The sequence below is a fragment of the Cyanistes caeruleus genome, chromosome 16 (genome assembly GCF_971803275.1).
Source record: "Cyanistes caeruleus chromosome 16, bCyaCae1.hap1.1, whole genome shotgun sequence".
NCBI lineage: Eukaryota > Metazoa > Chordata > Aves > Passeriformes > Paridae > Cyanistes > Cyanistes caeruleus.
In genome coordinates this window covers 8,058,438-8,073,545 of record NC_141716.1, presented here as the reverse complement: position 1 = coordinate 8,073,545, position 15,108 = coordinate 8,058,438, and the positions used below count along the sequence as shown (strand labels likewise).

The 15,108-nt window shown below is 56.6% G+C and overlaps 3 protein-coding genes and 1 long non-coding RNA gene across 4 annotated transcripts; 2 read left to right on the top strand and 2 right to left on the bottom strand.

Moving 5' to 3' along the window:
* The first annotated feature begins 1,423 nt into the window (after positions 1 to 1,423).
* LOC147650159 (uncharacterized) lies at positions 1,424 to 2,569 on the top strand. Its single transcript, XM_086852927.1, has 2 exons — positions 1,424 to 1,686; positions 2,005 to 2,569. Exons 1-2 carry the CDS (start codon positions 1,504 to 1,506, stop codon positions 2,491 to 2,493), a joined length of 672 nt encoding a protein of 223 aa, XP_086709053.1. The 5' UTR covers positions 1,424 to 1,503; the 3' UTR covers positions 2,494 to 2,569.
* Positions 2,570 to 2,873: 304 nt separating this feature from the next.
* On the bottom strand, positions 2,874 to 4,818 carry LOC111942039 (E3 ubiquitin-protein ligase RNF182-like). The gene is made up of 2 exons (XM_086852926.1): positions 4,669 to 4,818; positions 2,874 to 4,204 (listed from the first exon to the last, which is right to left on the bottom strand). Exon 2 carries the CDS (start codon positions 4,171 to 4,173, stop codon positions 3,448 to 3,450), a length of 726 nt encoding a protein of 241 aa, XP_086709052.1. The 5' UTR covers positions 4,174 to 4,204; positions 4,669 to 4,818; the 3' UTR covers positions 2,874 to 3,447.
* A 19-nt stretch (positions 4,819 to 4,837) lies between these two features.
* LOC147650158 (uncharacterized) lies at positions 4,838 to 11,337 on the top strand. Its single transcript, XR_015277005.1, has 3 exons — positions 4,838 to 4,956; positions 5,597 to 5,712; positions 6,617 to 11,337. It is a non-coding gene; the product is annotated as an uncharacterized LOC147650158 (long non-coding RNA).
* Positions 6,373 to 14,730, bottom strand: PCIF1 (phosphorylated CTD interacting factor 1). The gene is made up of 15 exons (XM_023939792.2): positions 14,595 to 14,730; positions 14,297 to 14,421; positions 13,746 to 13,883; positions 13,451 to 13,581; positions 13,094 to 13,248; positions 12,710 to 12,857; positions 12,434 to 12,517; positions 11,597 to 11,696; positions 11,239 to 11,401; positions 9,860 to 10,032; positions 9,352 to 9,438; positions 8,642 to 8,826; positions 8,453 to 8,546; positions 8,074 to 8,249; positions 6,373 to 7,434 (listed from the first exon to the last, which is right to left on the bottom strand). The coding sequence occupies exons 1-15, from the start codon at positions 14,716 to 14,718 to the stop codon at positions 7,191 to 7,193; spliced, it is 2,127 nt and encodes a 708-aa protein (XP_023795560.1). The 5' UTR covers positions 14,719 to 14,730; the 3' UTR covers positions 6,373 to 7,190.
* Positions 14,731 to 15,108: the final 378 nt, after the last annotated feature.

Below are 15,108 nucleotides of genomic sequence, written 5' to 3'. Positions count from 1 at the left end.
GCTGTGGCAGCGGGGAGGTGAGGTGTGGGTGGCTCCACACCTCCCCTGAGGTGGCTGCGGCTGATGAGTGGTTCCCAGCTGTGGTTCTGTCCCGCTGCCCTCACACCAGCCTTGCCTGTGCCGGTGCGTGGCTGTGCCTGCCCGGCTGTGGCTCGGTCGGTGTCCAGCTGTGTCTGCCCGCTGTGCCTGTGGCTGGCTCTGGCCCTCCCTCTCCAGCTGTGCTGTGCAGGGTCAGGGTGCTGCGCGCAATCCACAGGCGCTTTCCTAGATTACAGCCCCATTATCTAATCAAGCAGATCCACGGCACTGATTAGGGCTGGACGAGTCCCGTGGGGACAAGGTTATGGGGCCACTGCAGGGCCATGGCCGGGGCTGGTCCCAGGCAGCAGCACCAGTGTCCTTGCTGGCTTGAGGCTTGCATGCCTGTGGCTGCCCAGAGCACAAGGTCAGCCCACTGTGGGATGGATGGGAGCAGAGCTCGGGGTGCTGCATGTTGGGAGCTCCAGGTGTTGCTTGGGCTGTGGCCATGGGATTGTGCGGAGGCTTGGGACCTCTGGGTGCTGGCACTTCAGCCCTGGGACCTTCTGCTGTCACCAGGGCCTGCAGGGATCCAGGGATGTGGCCGGGCTCATTAGCACCGGTGACCTTCGCCTTCCTGTCCTGGCCAGCGCTAAGCGGGTTTGTTACATATTTAATATCCTGAGAGCGTTATTAGTCGGTATTTAATGACGGATACAACCTGTGGGATAATCCCAGTCTTAGTGGGGAGGCGTGGTGGCAGGAGCAGGTGGCTCAGGGGGTCGTGGGCTCTTGAGGCCCCTCACACAGCTGCCCACCAGTGCCCTGCTGTGCCAACCACAGGAACCCCCCAGTGCCTTGCAGGGGTCCCCACTGTCCGTGGGGCTGTGGGGCACTTCCCCTTCACCACTCTGCTGCAGGGAATCCAGTGGTAGACATGGCAATGCTGGGGCTTGGATGAGGACCTGGCAAAGCTGGAGCAGGACGGGGCAGCATAGGTTGCTGTCCTCCCACCATGCCATAATTCTTCCACCATCCCCTGGCCCTCCAACCCACCCTTCCACAGCATAGGGGGCTCTGCCACCCACAGCCCCAAATCAGGGCTGGGGTCATGGATGGGACACAGCTCAGCACTGCAGTAAAGCCCCAACTGGGCTGTGTGCTTGTGACTGTGAGTGTCCGGGGGGCTCACGGTGGGCCCCAGTGCACCAGCCCTGGGTGCCACTGTACCCCGTTCCCGGGAGTTGTGTAGGCTGTGCAGAGTTGGGGGCCTGGGAGGGAGCAGGGCTCTGGCTGGTGGCAGGCAGGCGGGGAGGTCCCTGCAAGTCCCTGCCCAACAGTAGCAGGGAAAGGGGGGGTATCAGGTGCCCCAGATCCTGCTGCTGCTCTCGTGGGTGCTAATACCACCTAATCAGCTGTCAGTCACTGCAGACCCCAGCAGCTATAAAACACCCAGGAGCAGCTCCCCAGCTCCTCTCCTGCAGTATGGCAGCACCTCGGGGCGAGAGGAGCACAGGACAAGAGCTGGGGGGCTGCGGGGGGCCTTGGGGGAACCTGCGGGGGCCACCCCAAGCCCTACTGCCCTGCCCCTACCCCTACTCCTGCCCCTGTCCCGTTTTGGCCGGGTACAGCCTCCTGCCACCCCCTCTCAGCCTCGTCACACCCCTGGTAAGTGCCGCGCTGCAGCTCCGGGGGAGGAGGGATGTGGGGCTTTCCCAGGACCGGGATGGGACTGTGTTGGGTGGCTGGAATCGGGGCTGGGGACCTGCTGTCCCGAGGTTCCTACCCCTCCCTGGCATTCCCCTGCCCCCACACACACACCCTCCTGCACTTGGCACTTTGGGTTCACATGGAGAGGAAAACGATGGGCAGGATACAGCTCGGCCCTCTCCCACACACAAAGGGCCGAGCCCTGACATCCACAGCTCCTTCTCCTCTGGCCATCATGCCCCCCTGTCCCACCCTGACACCCCTCTGCCCCCCCAGGTCTCAGCACCCTATGAAGTGCCGCTGGGGCTGCCCGCAGAGCCGGGGCGGGTGAAGGCAGCGGCAACGCGAGAGAGCACCGGGGCACTGAAGGCTTGGCTGGCACGACACCCCAGGAACCCCTATCCCAGCAAGGGGGAGAAGGTGATGCTGGCTGTGGTCAGCCGGATGAGCCTCACCCAGGTCTCCACCTGGTTCGCCAATGCCCGCCGACGCCTCAAGAAGGAGAACAAGGCGAGCTGGGCCACACGCAGCGCCTCAGACAGCGAGGACAGCGAGGGCGAGGGGGTCCCATCGGGTGCCGTCCCCATTCCCAGTTCCAGCCCCGTGCAGGATGGGTGTGAGGGCAGCCCCAAGATGAGGACAGGTCCTGGGCAGGGCAAGCAGGCCCAGAAACCCAAGATTTGGAGTGTGGCAGAGATGCTGGAATCTCCCTCCAGCAAGAACAGGTGTTCCCCGGGGGTGCCAGTGGTGCTGGAGCAGGTATAGGGCTGGGACAGGCATCTCCTGTCCCCAAGGGCATGGCAGGAGAGACACCCATGGGACCCAGCAGCTGCCTGGCCAAGGAGAGTGGGAGATGTGGGTGGGGAGGGACACAACACAGTAATAAATATGATTCTGTCTTGGGTCTCCTGGAGTTTTCTGTGTGCTGTGGGGATGCTGGCAGGGATGCAGGAGTGCCAGTGCTGCAGTGAGCAGCCCCTGTGGAGCAGGGCAGGTCTAAGGCAGAGATCAAAAATAGACTTTGCTCTTCTTGATAAGGGTAATAAAATGGTTAGCAGTATTAAATTAATCCTTACAAAACAAAACCCAAGGAGGTTAAATAGAGACTGAAGGTTCTGCAAAAAAAACCCACAATGACTAGAGAATAGCTGCGAAGACATCTTTACACAAAGAAACTCCTCCACTCCTCCCCTCTCTGGGACACAGAGTCAGCAAACACGAGACACGCATGAGAAAGGAACACAGATGTGATGGGAGCAGCCCCACGAGGAGCGTGGGCGCCACAGACAGAACTATTTACACTATGGACACGGAGCCATGCTGGGGCCAGTCCGGCCGCAGGAGCCCCCGGGCTCTGCCCGTCCCTCTCCTGCCGGGGCCCCTCCGGCCGCGGCGCTCAGCGCCCAGCACTCGCTCTTCCTCAGTTGGTGTCAGTGTCCTGGCTCCTGCTCTTTGCTGTGGAGGAGGAGGACAAGGAGCTGAGGGTCTGGCCCAAATGCTTGTAGGCTGCAACGAGCTCCTGCAGCCACTCCAGCCAGTGTGAGCACCCACATGGAAAATACAGTGCTGTTCTGCATGGGAAGGCACCAGGCACTGAGCTTCTCCCCATGGTCCAGGCAGAGCATGCTGTGGGTCAGAGGACACGAATACCTCAAGGGACAATGCCCCAAAGGAACCCAAATCCTGCCTGGCTCAGGCACAGGGGTCGGCTGTGCAGGGTCAGGAGTGGGGGAACCCAAAGACCTCCAGGCACAGGCACTGGCAGAGGCTGTAGACAATGCAGAGAAGGAGGGTGGAGGGCACAAGGCTGACCAGGATGATGCCCAGGCTGTGGTGCTCGATGAGCAGGAGGTAGATGCCGAAGGGCAGGGAGCTGAAGTAGAGGAGGCAGAGGACGCCCAGAATGAAGCGGGGGATGGCTTGCCACCCCCAGGAGCGCCACTTCTGCCCAGGGCCGTGGCAGGGCAGTGCACCCAGGCTGGTGGGGCGGTACAGCCGCACCACCTCCAGCCTGCCCAGGCTCTCTGGTGGAGCTACATCCTCTGGCACCTCCAGGATGGTGACAACCAGGCAGTCGGGGCTGGATGTGGGTTCCAGCACACTGGGACAAAGGAGTACCTCAGGAGATCGGGGTGGACCCCGTTTCTTGGCCCGTTCACGGCCTGTCAGCAGTGCCAGTGCCTCACCGTCATCCTGCAGCTGCTGCACGTCCCCGCCCGGCACCGGGCTGTGCTGGCGGCAGAAGGGGCAACGGAGCTGAGGGGTTGAAGTGTCTCCCGGGGGAACAATCCTGCGCAGGCAGCGGGCACAGAGGCGATGGCCACAGCGGAGCAGCTTGGGCCTGCGGGCACGGGCATCGAAGCGGCTGTAGCAGATCTGGCACTCCAGCTCGGGGGACGAGGGTGCCACCGGCAGGGTGGCGGTTTGGCTCTCTGGCTGGGCCATGTTCCTGGTGGGCTGCTGAGGGCTGCCTGGGCTGCGGGGAGGGGGCACAGCTGTCAGCCAGGGCTCAGGGCAGGCCCCGGACCCGCTGCCTCCCACGCCTGGGGTCCCGGCTCTGCTGCATCCCATGGTCATTGTCCCGGTCAGACCCCGCGGCTCGGTGGGAGAGCGGGGCAGTGAGAACGGAACGGTGGCGACAGCCCCCTCCCCGGCCCCGACTCCAACCCCCGCCTGGTGCCACCGGCGCTGGGACTCGCCGTCATCCCGGCCCCTGCTTTGCTGGGGAAAAAATTGCTCCCAGAGGCCGGCACCAGCGGAAGGGCAGCTCCCGGACGCATCTTTGGCCCTCACGGTGCGTGCGGGTTCCCCGGGGCCGGGACGGTACCGAACACCGGTTCCGCAGGCGGCGGGGACCCCGCTCCCCGCTCCCGAGCCGAGCAGCTCTCGGTCCGTACTCCCCGCCCCCGCTCCCGGCCCGCACCGCAGCCTCTCCCGTACCTGCGGCTCCCGGCGGGGACACAGCGGCGGGTCGGTCCCCGCCGCCGGTGGGCTCGGTGGCACCGGTGGGCTCCGCGGCGGTGGGCGAGGGCCCGGCAGCCCCATGGGGGGAGGCGCGGGGCGCTGCCCGCCGCGCTGCGGGGGCGAGCGCGGCGCAGGGGCCGCCGGCAGCGCCGCGGCGTTGGCCCGGTAACGGGGAGCGCGGAACGGAGGGGGAGCTCGGACGGGCCGTGCTGGAGCTCTGCGGAGCTCCCTCTCGCAGAACCGGGCCCCGCCGGCTACTGAGGGGTAGGCGCAGGGGTCGATGCAGTGGGCGGTGCGGGTGTTGGTGCGGGATCGGTGCGGCTCCCGGTACTCCAGGGCTCCCCGCTCACGGTCAGCCCTGAGGATGCTCCTTCCCGGCGTGGGGCCTGCGGTAGCGGCGCTTGCGGTTCAGCAGCCCCGGGGAGTCGAGTCGGGAGCAGTCGGAGGACACGGCCCTTGGCAGGTTCAGGCTGGGCACAGCCAAGCCCCCTGCACATCCCACACTGCCGGGTGTGTCTCCCAAGCCCAAACCCACCCCCACCTGCTGTCCTTACAGGGGCATTTTCAGCAACCCCTGGGGGGCAGAAACACTCAGGGACCCCTTTGTTCCCTCCAGACAAGAGAGTGGCAGCCCTGCCCACCACAGGGACACAGGTAGTGAGGGTCTTTTACTTCAAATGGTCCAGGTTTAGTACAGCCTGACAGAGCTTTGATGTGAGGGCTCCAGCTCCTGGCGTGCCTCAGTCCCCAGTCCTGCCCACACCACCCACTGCTCCCAACTCTCCCACAGCTGCCCCTCACACCACAGCCCCTCACACAGCTTGACCTAGTCCTGGTTATCTGTCCTTGAAATGCCCCCAGTGTCAACCTGATATACCTCGCTGACCATCTCTTGCTTTGTTAGGCAGAAAGGAGAAGGCATAAAGGAGACTCTGGAAGCAGCCCACGGCACCAGGCTTCTGGCCACTGATGTCACCCACACATCCCCTGCGAGACCACAGCCGCTGGATACTCAACCAGGTAACTGTCCCTCACCTGAGGGAGCAGGGCAAGGGCTCAGTGTGCACTGACTGGCCGAGGGGTGGGTTAGGGACACTCCCAGCATCAGCACATCTCTGCTCACCTGTGCCTCAGGAGTGGTCTTGCCTTAAAAACAATGATTAAAGGGGAAAAAAGGCTTCACAAACTGCCACTTTCACAGCTGACGTTCTCAACTGCCCTGACCTAAAGAACATCAATGATCTCCTTGCCACCATCAAAAGCATGTCTGGAGAGCTGTGAAGCCTCTGAGGGTGGGCAGCATCTGGGGCTGGGCAATTCCTGCCCACCTCAGGGTGGCACTGTCACTGCTGTGGCACTGACACTGGTCCAGCACCAGCAGCGCTGTGGCACCCCACAGGAGAGATTGGCTGTGCTCCCTGCCCCAATGAGGGGCACTTCCCTGCACCTCACCAATGGGAGAGCACCAAAATCTTACTGGAGCAGTGTGGTGGTCAGGCTGCTTCAGCTGTTCACACTGGTCACTAAGAAACAAATCTCAGCAGGAGGGCAAGGCTGCGTGGAACAGGGCAGATACCAGATAATTCTGAAAAACCAAACTCCAACATTTTTCTGCCTTCCACCCAGGCAGGGGCAAGCACACACCCCAGACACCAAAGAAGGCAAGTCATGGACACAAGCAGAGCTGTATGCTGGTTTTAATGTTCCTAAGAACTAGGAAACAGAAATCAAAAATAGACTTTGCTCTTCTTGATAAAAGTAATAAAATGGTTAGCGGTGTTAAATTAATCCTTACAAAACAAAACCCAAGGAGGTTAAATAAAGCCCGTAGGCTCCGCATAAAAACCACAATGACTACAAAACAGCTGCAAAGACATCTTTACACACCAAAGAAACTCTTCTCCTCTGCTCCTCCCCTCTCCAGGACACAATGTCAGCGAACACGGGACTCACACATGAGAAAGAAACACAGATGTGATGGGAGCAGCCCCACGAGGAGCGTGGGCGCCACAGACAGAACTATTTACACTATGGACACGGAGCCATGCTGGGGCCAGTCCGGCCGCAGGAGCCCCCGGGCTCTGCCCGTCCCTCTCCTGCCGGGGCCCCTCCGGCCGTGGCGCTCAGCGCCCAGCACTCGCGCTTGCCATCCATCCCTCCATCTGTTCTGCTGTCCTTCTCTTCTGCCCACGCACGCGTTCCAGCTCTGGCTGTCCCTTCCCTCGGCACTCCGGCGTCGCGGAGCTGCCAGCTCCTCCTGCCGCACCACGCTGGGCTCCCTCGCCCCTGGTGAGGACTGCGGCTGAGCCTCCTCTCCCACTGGCTGCCGGGCACTCCCGGCTCCTGGGGGCTGGCGTGCAGTTCGCAGAGGAGAGCGGGTGCTGTGGAGCTGCTGCACAGGAGTCCTGGGCCGGTGCTGCGCAGCCAGCAGTCTCTGCTGCCCCGGCCAGCCTCGCCCGGGGCCGCCGGCACCTCTCCTGCTGCCTTGCACCTCTGCCTTAGTTAGGATTAGTCTCTCGGCTGCTGCTCTGCTCTCGGCCCAGCTCCCGCTCTTTGTCCGCTGTGGAGGAGGAGGAGGACGACGAGGAGGAAGATGAGGAGCTGAGGGTCCGGCCCGAATGCTTGTAGGCTGCAACGAGCTCCTGCAGCCGCTCTGGCGTGGGCTCCCACTTGGCAAAGCCGGCGCTGTTCTGCAGGAAGAGGACGGCTGTGTTGTGCACAGCCTTGTAGTACATCTCCTCCCTGCAAGGGAAGAGCACAGGCATCAGCACCTCCCCTGGCCCCCGCCCAAAGCCCTCGGCTCCTGAGCTTTCAGAGGGAAGAAGCACTCATGCTGCAGAGCCCCAGTGCTCCCTACCAGAACAAGTATGTGCTGGAACCTTGCTGTCCCTGCAGAGGGGACTCAGCATGAGGCATCAGTCCTAAGCAGATAAGAACTTCAGTGTTCAGGCACCTGTTGCTTTAAACAAGTTGTTGCTCAAACTTGTTGCCTCAGCAGCAGAGTGGAAGCCAGCCTGCCCCACTGGGGACCAAGCCCCCACTGCCCCTTGCCTCTGCTCCCCCAGGGACATCCAGCTGCTGCTGCACAGGCAGCTAACCAGGCCTGAGGGCTGGCAGAGGCATGGATCAGTGCCACAGGTGTGACCTGTTCCAGCTGGACTCGTGCCCAAGGCATACACCTCTCACAAGCTAAAGTTAGCAGTCATTAAACAGAAGCTGAATTCACCATGCTGTCTGCCCATCCTAAACACCCAGAGTGATGATGCGCCGCGCTTGTCCTTGCCTGCTCCCTGCTTCCCACTGATTTCAGCTTGGGAGAGGATATTTCTGTCACACAGCTTCAGAGCTGTGTTCCCAGAAGGATCTGAGAACAAAGCCTACTTTTTGCAGACGTGCTGGGACCCGCTGCGGTACTCGTGATCGAAGGCCGGCAGGATGAGCTGGTGTCGCTTGAACTTGCTCTGCTCCATGCGCGTCAGGGCTGGCGTGGGGGGGTCCCGCCACTCAGGGATGAAGACAATGAAGGAGAGTGGCTCACTGGAGCTCTCCAGCAGTTTCTAGTGCAAGAAGGAACAATTTCAGCCCTGACTGAGCAATGACGTGTTTAATGAATCCAATAGAAACTAAATGCTTCTGCTTCAAGAGCAGTGCCCAGCTGTCACTGTGCTCTGTCCCTGCCCTCAGGGCGCAAGAGTGGTGGGCAGCAGAGGATGGACAGCACAGCTCCATCACAAACAACCCCACTAGTGAGCAGACATACCTCAAAGTGAGAGACCATGGCATCCATCAGCTCCTCACAGAATGGAGGATTTGCCTCAAAAGAGCCACTTATAGGGAAGAAATCCAGGCACGGGCTGGAGAAAGAGGCAGAGATCTCCATCAGGTCACCCTGAGTCATCTCACAGGCACGCACCCACACCCACACAGAGCAAGGGAACGTAATACTCACCCCCTGGATCCAAAATACCCGTCTGTGTCCAAGAAGGCAGAACAGTACTGTTTAAAATAGCAATTCAGGGGCGAGGCAAAGCATTCAAAACTCACTCCAAAGAGCTTGTGGAGGGCTTCAAAGATGTGCACGGGAAGTGCCCCTTGCAGACCAGTCCCTTCATACAGCCCCACACCGAACATCATCTGAGGAGAGCAAACCCTGGTGAGCCGTGCCTGCACTCGCTGTTCCTGCTGCTCCCTTCTGACCACGGACCCAGGGCCACATGTCCATGCACCCACTCCTCTAGGTATGCAGGGCCCCCTCGTCCTTTCTCAAATTCGTGTAGGTCCCTGCATGTACCCAACAATACTCTTTTAATAATCTTGCTCTTTTAATAATGCTCTTTTAAAAATCTTTAGAGACTTTATCCAACTCTGACCCCACATAACCAGCAGTTTTCTCTTGTACCCAAGTCACCCTTCAGCTGCTCCTCAGAATCAAGAGCTACTGAAGGTTTCCTTCACAAAAATCTTTACCCACACCAAGGCCTTGTGTCAAGACCACAACTGCTCCCCAGTCCACAGTCCTACCTCAGCACAGTATGAGCAGACTGTGGACCCAGTTTAAACCTTGTGTTGCTCCAGGCTCCCAAAGCTGTGACCCCTTCCCAGAGCAAAGTTCCCAGTGCTGCCAAGGCTTTCTGATGTACAGCTGTGGTGAGACCGTACCTGATATCGACGGAGAAGGCACCAAACCCTGGGCAGGAACTTTTCAAAGCCCGAGTCGTCGATGCAGCTGTACCGATAGAGAAGCCACTGGAAGAGAAAGCCCAGCCACTGAAGACACCAGGAACAGCCAAGCTACAGTGATACACACACATTGTGACAGGAAGAGGGAGGCTGAGGAGCAGGTGGGCTCTGCAGGGAGTTGTCAGCACATCTGCTGTCACTGCGTGAGCCACCAGCTTGTCACTAACATGAAATGAATGAACTACCACAGCAGCACGTGTCTCTCAGCAAGGGCTGCCTCGGTTTGAGTACAATGTTCTGGCAGCACAACACTTCTTCAGAGCACACACCCAACACCTGGGAAATACTCCCAGCAGAGCCTGACCCCAGCTAAGGTGAGAGCAGCTGTCCTCATGGCCATGGCAGTGTCTGACAGCCCTGCAGGGACAGTTGGCCAGCCTCTGCCCAGCCCTGCCCCGAGGGGCAGCAGTCGGCACCCAGCCCTTACCAGCTTGCTGAAGTAGTTGCGGCTCACTTTGACCATCTCCCCCTTGTACCGCACACACGCCACGTTGTTCTCCATGTGCATCTCCACGCTGGGGAGCGGTGGGGAGGGGATGGCCAGTCTCACAGGGTAGCAGTACACCAGCCTGTCCTGGACCTCAGGAGCTTCTACCTCAGCTATGCAGAATGAACAGAAAGGCAGCCTGTGAGAAGCCAAGGGTATTCAGGACCAATTTTCAGTCCACCGCAGAAGACACAGCAAACCAACCAGGGCTGAAGAGTAGGGTGGTCCTCCCAGAAAACCACCATGGTGGTCCCTCACAGTTTTCATAGGCAGCTACCTAGGTTCAAAGCTAATTCCCAAAATTAATTCCATCTTCCACTGCTAGAGCACAGGGAGGACCCACTTGAATGCACTTCTCCCTATCTAACCCCACAGAACTGCAGAAAGCACACAGACACCCCAGCATCCTGAGGCGTGTTCCAAGAACACAAAACACTCTTTTTGTTGCTACTGTTTCTTATTTCAGTTTGCCCCAAACTCATCCAAAGTACAATAAAAATTCCCAGGCTGCCAAAGGCAGGAGGCAAAGGAATCTCCCTGCACCTTGTGGTTATCCATTGCCTCAGCTTCAGGGAGAGCTCACAGATCAGCTGGAAAGAATCTGTGACTTAGTGGGGCTGGAAGACAAGCATCAAAAAGAATGGCAAAAGGCAGACATTGGGACCTTAAGGGAGGCTGAAGAGTGCCAGGACCCAAAAGGGAAAAGGACTACACTGGTACTGAAAGGAACAGACCCCATGGAGGAAGGAAAAGCTGACTAGAGGCAGATGTACAGATGTGAATGGAACAAAGAACAGATAAAAGATCAAGGAACACAAACTCTGCCAAGAAAGGGTGCACAGTGACAAGTTGGAAGGAAGAGGGGTGTAGAAAGGTGCTCAGAACATAAGAAATGTGGCAAATGAGAATAAAGGGAGAACACTCAGCATTACCAAGGGGGTGTAAGCTATCCCCAGGAATTCATGAAGCAGCAGAGCAAAAAAGCATGGTCCAGTGAAATGAATGAATCCCTGCACAGTGTGACCTGCTCCTAACAAGCTACTTCATCCTGGCAGAGCACATATTTATAGTATCTGAGATAACAGCTGGTCACAGCACCTGACGGAAGACAGTCTGTTACTGCACAGACATTGTTACTGAAAGCTGAGGCCTATGCTGGACTGGCTGTTTCTTACTTTGAAACACAGAGTTTTTGATTTTTGGAGACAGAGCTGCCCTCCTGGCTGGTAACAAACACTCTCTGAACAGGGACAGGCCAAACCACGGGGCCTTTAACTGCAGTGCTGTAGCTCTACAGCTCTTCAAAGCTGGCTGCGTACCAGAGATATTGTTCTCTTTGAGTATGGCAAGATGCTTCTCCCGGATGCGCTTGACGTATTCCAGGGATATGTAGTAAATTTTACTGCAGATGCCTTCAACAGAGTCCTTGGCTGCAGCAGACACATGGGGCCCACACTGTTTGCGTAAGTGCTCCAGGCGGTCCTGTGGAAAGAGAGAACCAGAGTCTCTCACATGGCCACCACTGGCCCTTCCAGGGTTTTTCAGTGTCCAGGCTGCTCTCCCATGGCACACAGTCAGGGGAGGCAATAGCAGCCATCTTCAGAAGGACCTGCACCTGTCCCCACATGCCCCCTCCCCAGCTCCCTGTGCCCAGCCACACATCACTGGTACACTGACCATGTAGTCCTCCTTGGAGGCAGAATGGTCCCGTCGCAGCCAGCTGAAGGTGTCCTCCACATTCCACTTCACCACCTTCCTGCTGTCTGGGGAAGCACTCCTGCAAAAACAGAGGCAAAATTTAGCTCATGGCTGCACAAGAAGATATTCCACCCCCCTCCAAAGTTTTCTATCAGTGGGGAATGTGGACAATGACACTTCCTCAAGGCCCACACCATCACCCTCCCTCCAGCTGTCTGGAAACACCTTCCAGGCGTTTGCATGATTGCAGACTGCCATGCTCTCTCCAAAACTTGGCTGCTGTCCTCTCTGCAACAGGAGAGGCCCACAAAGCCTTTATTTGTCATGGCAGTGGTCCATCTTGATATTGCCTCTAATTTTCAAGTACTGCTAGGGGCTTATGACTCTGAGAAAACTACCCTGTTTATAAGCTTTTCCTTTACCCCACAAGATTCTCCCCCACTATCCTCCTCAGTTCTGTTTCCTGTGGCAGAACTGGTCAGAAAAACACTGCCTTGTGTAAAAATGCTACTCTAAGCTTGTTGCTCTGCAACAGCAGTGAGTGCCCAAGCACTCTTGATTTTATCTCAGGGATAACAGAAGACATTCCACACCCAGTACTTCATTGTCTCCACACACATTCAGCTCCCAGTATTACATTTTACAGTAACATCACTATCAAAAAATGGCTCCAACACTACTGTTTTCCTTCTGTATGTTCCTAACCTTGCTTTTCCTCAATAACATTATGACCAGTGCTGGATAAGGCAGGATGAGAAGCCCCTACAGTCCTTTTGTCTTTTCTGAACGTGACAGCACTGCGAGAAGAGCTCCCACCTGGATTCAATCAGTCGTTTTGCAGCCTCAGCATACTTGAAGAGCAGCCTCTTGGCTTCCTCCCGGAACTTAATTCTGGATAACCTGAGGTAAGTTAAATTCATATGCATGAGTCTCACAAAGGCATGGAAGCCAGGTTTAGTTCCCCAGCTTTCCTTCACCAGCATCCAACCACTTCATTAGCCAAAGGCACTGCAGCAGAACTGTGGCAGGTGAATCACCAGATCAGACCCACCCAGAACCATCCCAACAAAGCGCTCTGTCTGTGAAGAGTACCTGATGGGAATGTCATTCATGATCTCTCTGAACATGGAAGGAGACACTACTGGCTCGCAGTCACTTGGTAAAAGAGGATCTGTCCCTTTATCAACCACTTTCCTCTCCAACATCCAGCGATTAAATGACTCCCTTGGGGGGTCAATCCCTGGAGACACACAGAAGAATCAATAATATAATCAATAATCAATACAATACAGAAATGCCCAGTATATAATAAGGATCATCACACAAAGTTCTACCTAATCAATTAACCAACAATGTCACAGAGTCTAACCATCACAAAAAGAGAACACAGGGACTAGACAAGCATAAAACAAAAGGCAGATCACCACAGCACTGCAGAACTGAGAAGGAAATCAAAGGAACCCAACAGAAATTCACCTTCTCGCTGCTGGCAGAGCTCACGGTAATGCTGCCGCAGCTTGAGAATGAGCTGGGACCGGAGCAGCTCCACCTCAGGGTGTGGAGAAAGCACTTCTGATGGTGCCCTCTGCTTAATCACAGCATTTGTCTGAATATCCAGATCCCAGTATACTCTGTGGCAAAAGAAAAATGTCATCAGGATAACCAAATCACAGGCTAATTATCAAATACTACTTTTAAAGATGCTTCCTTGGGTTGTTTCTCCAGCCAGGAAACCACACTATCAAGACACCTGGAAATGATTTATCCCTCAGGTTTCCTGTGTCTCAAATGCTTTACTGAAAAAGGAACAGAAGACAAATAGAGACAACTCACTCAGTTGGTCGTAGAAGAGCTGCCTGCTGTTTGTCTTCAGGTGAAACACACCATGCCTTCAAAACAGAGGTTCCTGGAATACTGGGAGAGCTGGGGACTGGCTGAGTAGCTGTGTTCCCTGGGACATCCGCCTGTGTGTGTGAAAGATCAATTACTGCACCAGAGACAGGTAAAGGAGAAGCAGCTCAGTGAACCAAACAGTCCCACACCAGAACATTACACAGGAGACCCCTGTGAGCGCTCCAGCCCCTTTGGTTTCAGGCTGCACACGTTTGTTTCAGAGCACCACGCTCACCTTGGGCTTCTTCACACTGTTGCCACTTGCTGGAACCTCCTCTGAGAACCTCCTCTTCCTCTGCTTGCTCTCCACAGATGCATCTGCCACCCCACCTTCCAGTGGCATTGGAGCCGCGTTCAGTCCCAGAGGGTCTGACTATGAGAGTCCAAACACCAACAGCACACGTCAAGCTCACCCACTGCCACTGCAGCATCCCATTGCACTGCTCCCAGCTCCCACGTGGATGGAAATAAGGACACCACTAGTCACACCTGCACAAAGCTAGGATTCTCTTCTAGATGTCTATATGCTTTTTTAAAATACTTTAATGAAAAAAAACTCATCACAAATCCCCCACGCTGACTGTTCTTTGAGCATTGCACGACTCCTGGAGCAGCATCACCTGACAGGCACCTGACAGAGGAATACTTCCCCAGAATCATGCCAGACAATGGACCAAGCAAGGAGTTCTGAAGGTGCAGAAGACCTTCCCACACCTGTAATCTAAGGTCCACAGACCATGAACACCCCAGTCATGGCACAGCCCCCTGAGGTGAGTGAGCACTTACTATGACATCGTGCTGTCCCAGCACAGGCATTTCCCAAAGAGACTGGTTTGTGAAGCGGTTGAAGTAGTACGGGCGATTCTCCCGCTTGCTCCAGCACTTCTCCCAGCCAGCCTGCACCAGCTCATCTGAGAGGACAGTGAGAGTCAGGAGAGGAGCATCCTGCATGACAGACCTGCCCTGCAGGTGCCCAGCACTGTCACAGCACACTCTGAAACACACATCATTCCCAGTCTCCCTGTGCTTCAGCCCCCTCCCCACTCCCAGGGCCCTGCACAACTCCTGAAGGCAGAGTTGGTACCTGGCAGGTCCTGTACCAGGCGCATGGGTTTGGGGGAGCTGGGCTGGTTCTGGTTGGAGGTGCCAGGTGAGTGACTCATGAGAGATGCTTCCTCCGCAGGGCTTCTGTGATTCTCATTGGCCATTTCTCAGCAACCACACTAGAAAAAACAGAGTAGTATCTAGTGTTACAGCAGGAAAGGTCCCAGATCTGCTTGGCACACTCAGGTGCAGCAATACAAGTTAATTCTGATAATAAAACAGGGACTCAACTGGTACACACAAACAGCACCTCAGCCCTGAAAAACACCTGTTATCCTGGACACAACTAGCTATGAGGAATGCTCAGCGTTAAATTAGGTTAGCCAGGGTGTTCTTCAGGCCAGCATTCAAAATATTCCCTTTTCAGCTAGATCTCTTCAAAGACTGAAGCATCAGATTGTAAAAAATAACATATGCTCCTCTGTGATTATGTGCCACCTTGTGCCACACCAATACCACCGGCCAGGTCTGATCTGTTATCCTCAGAGACAGTT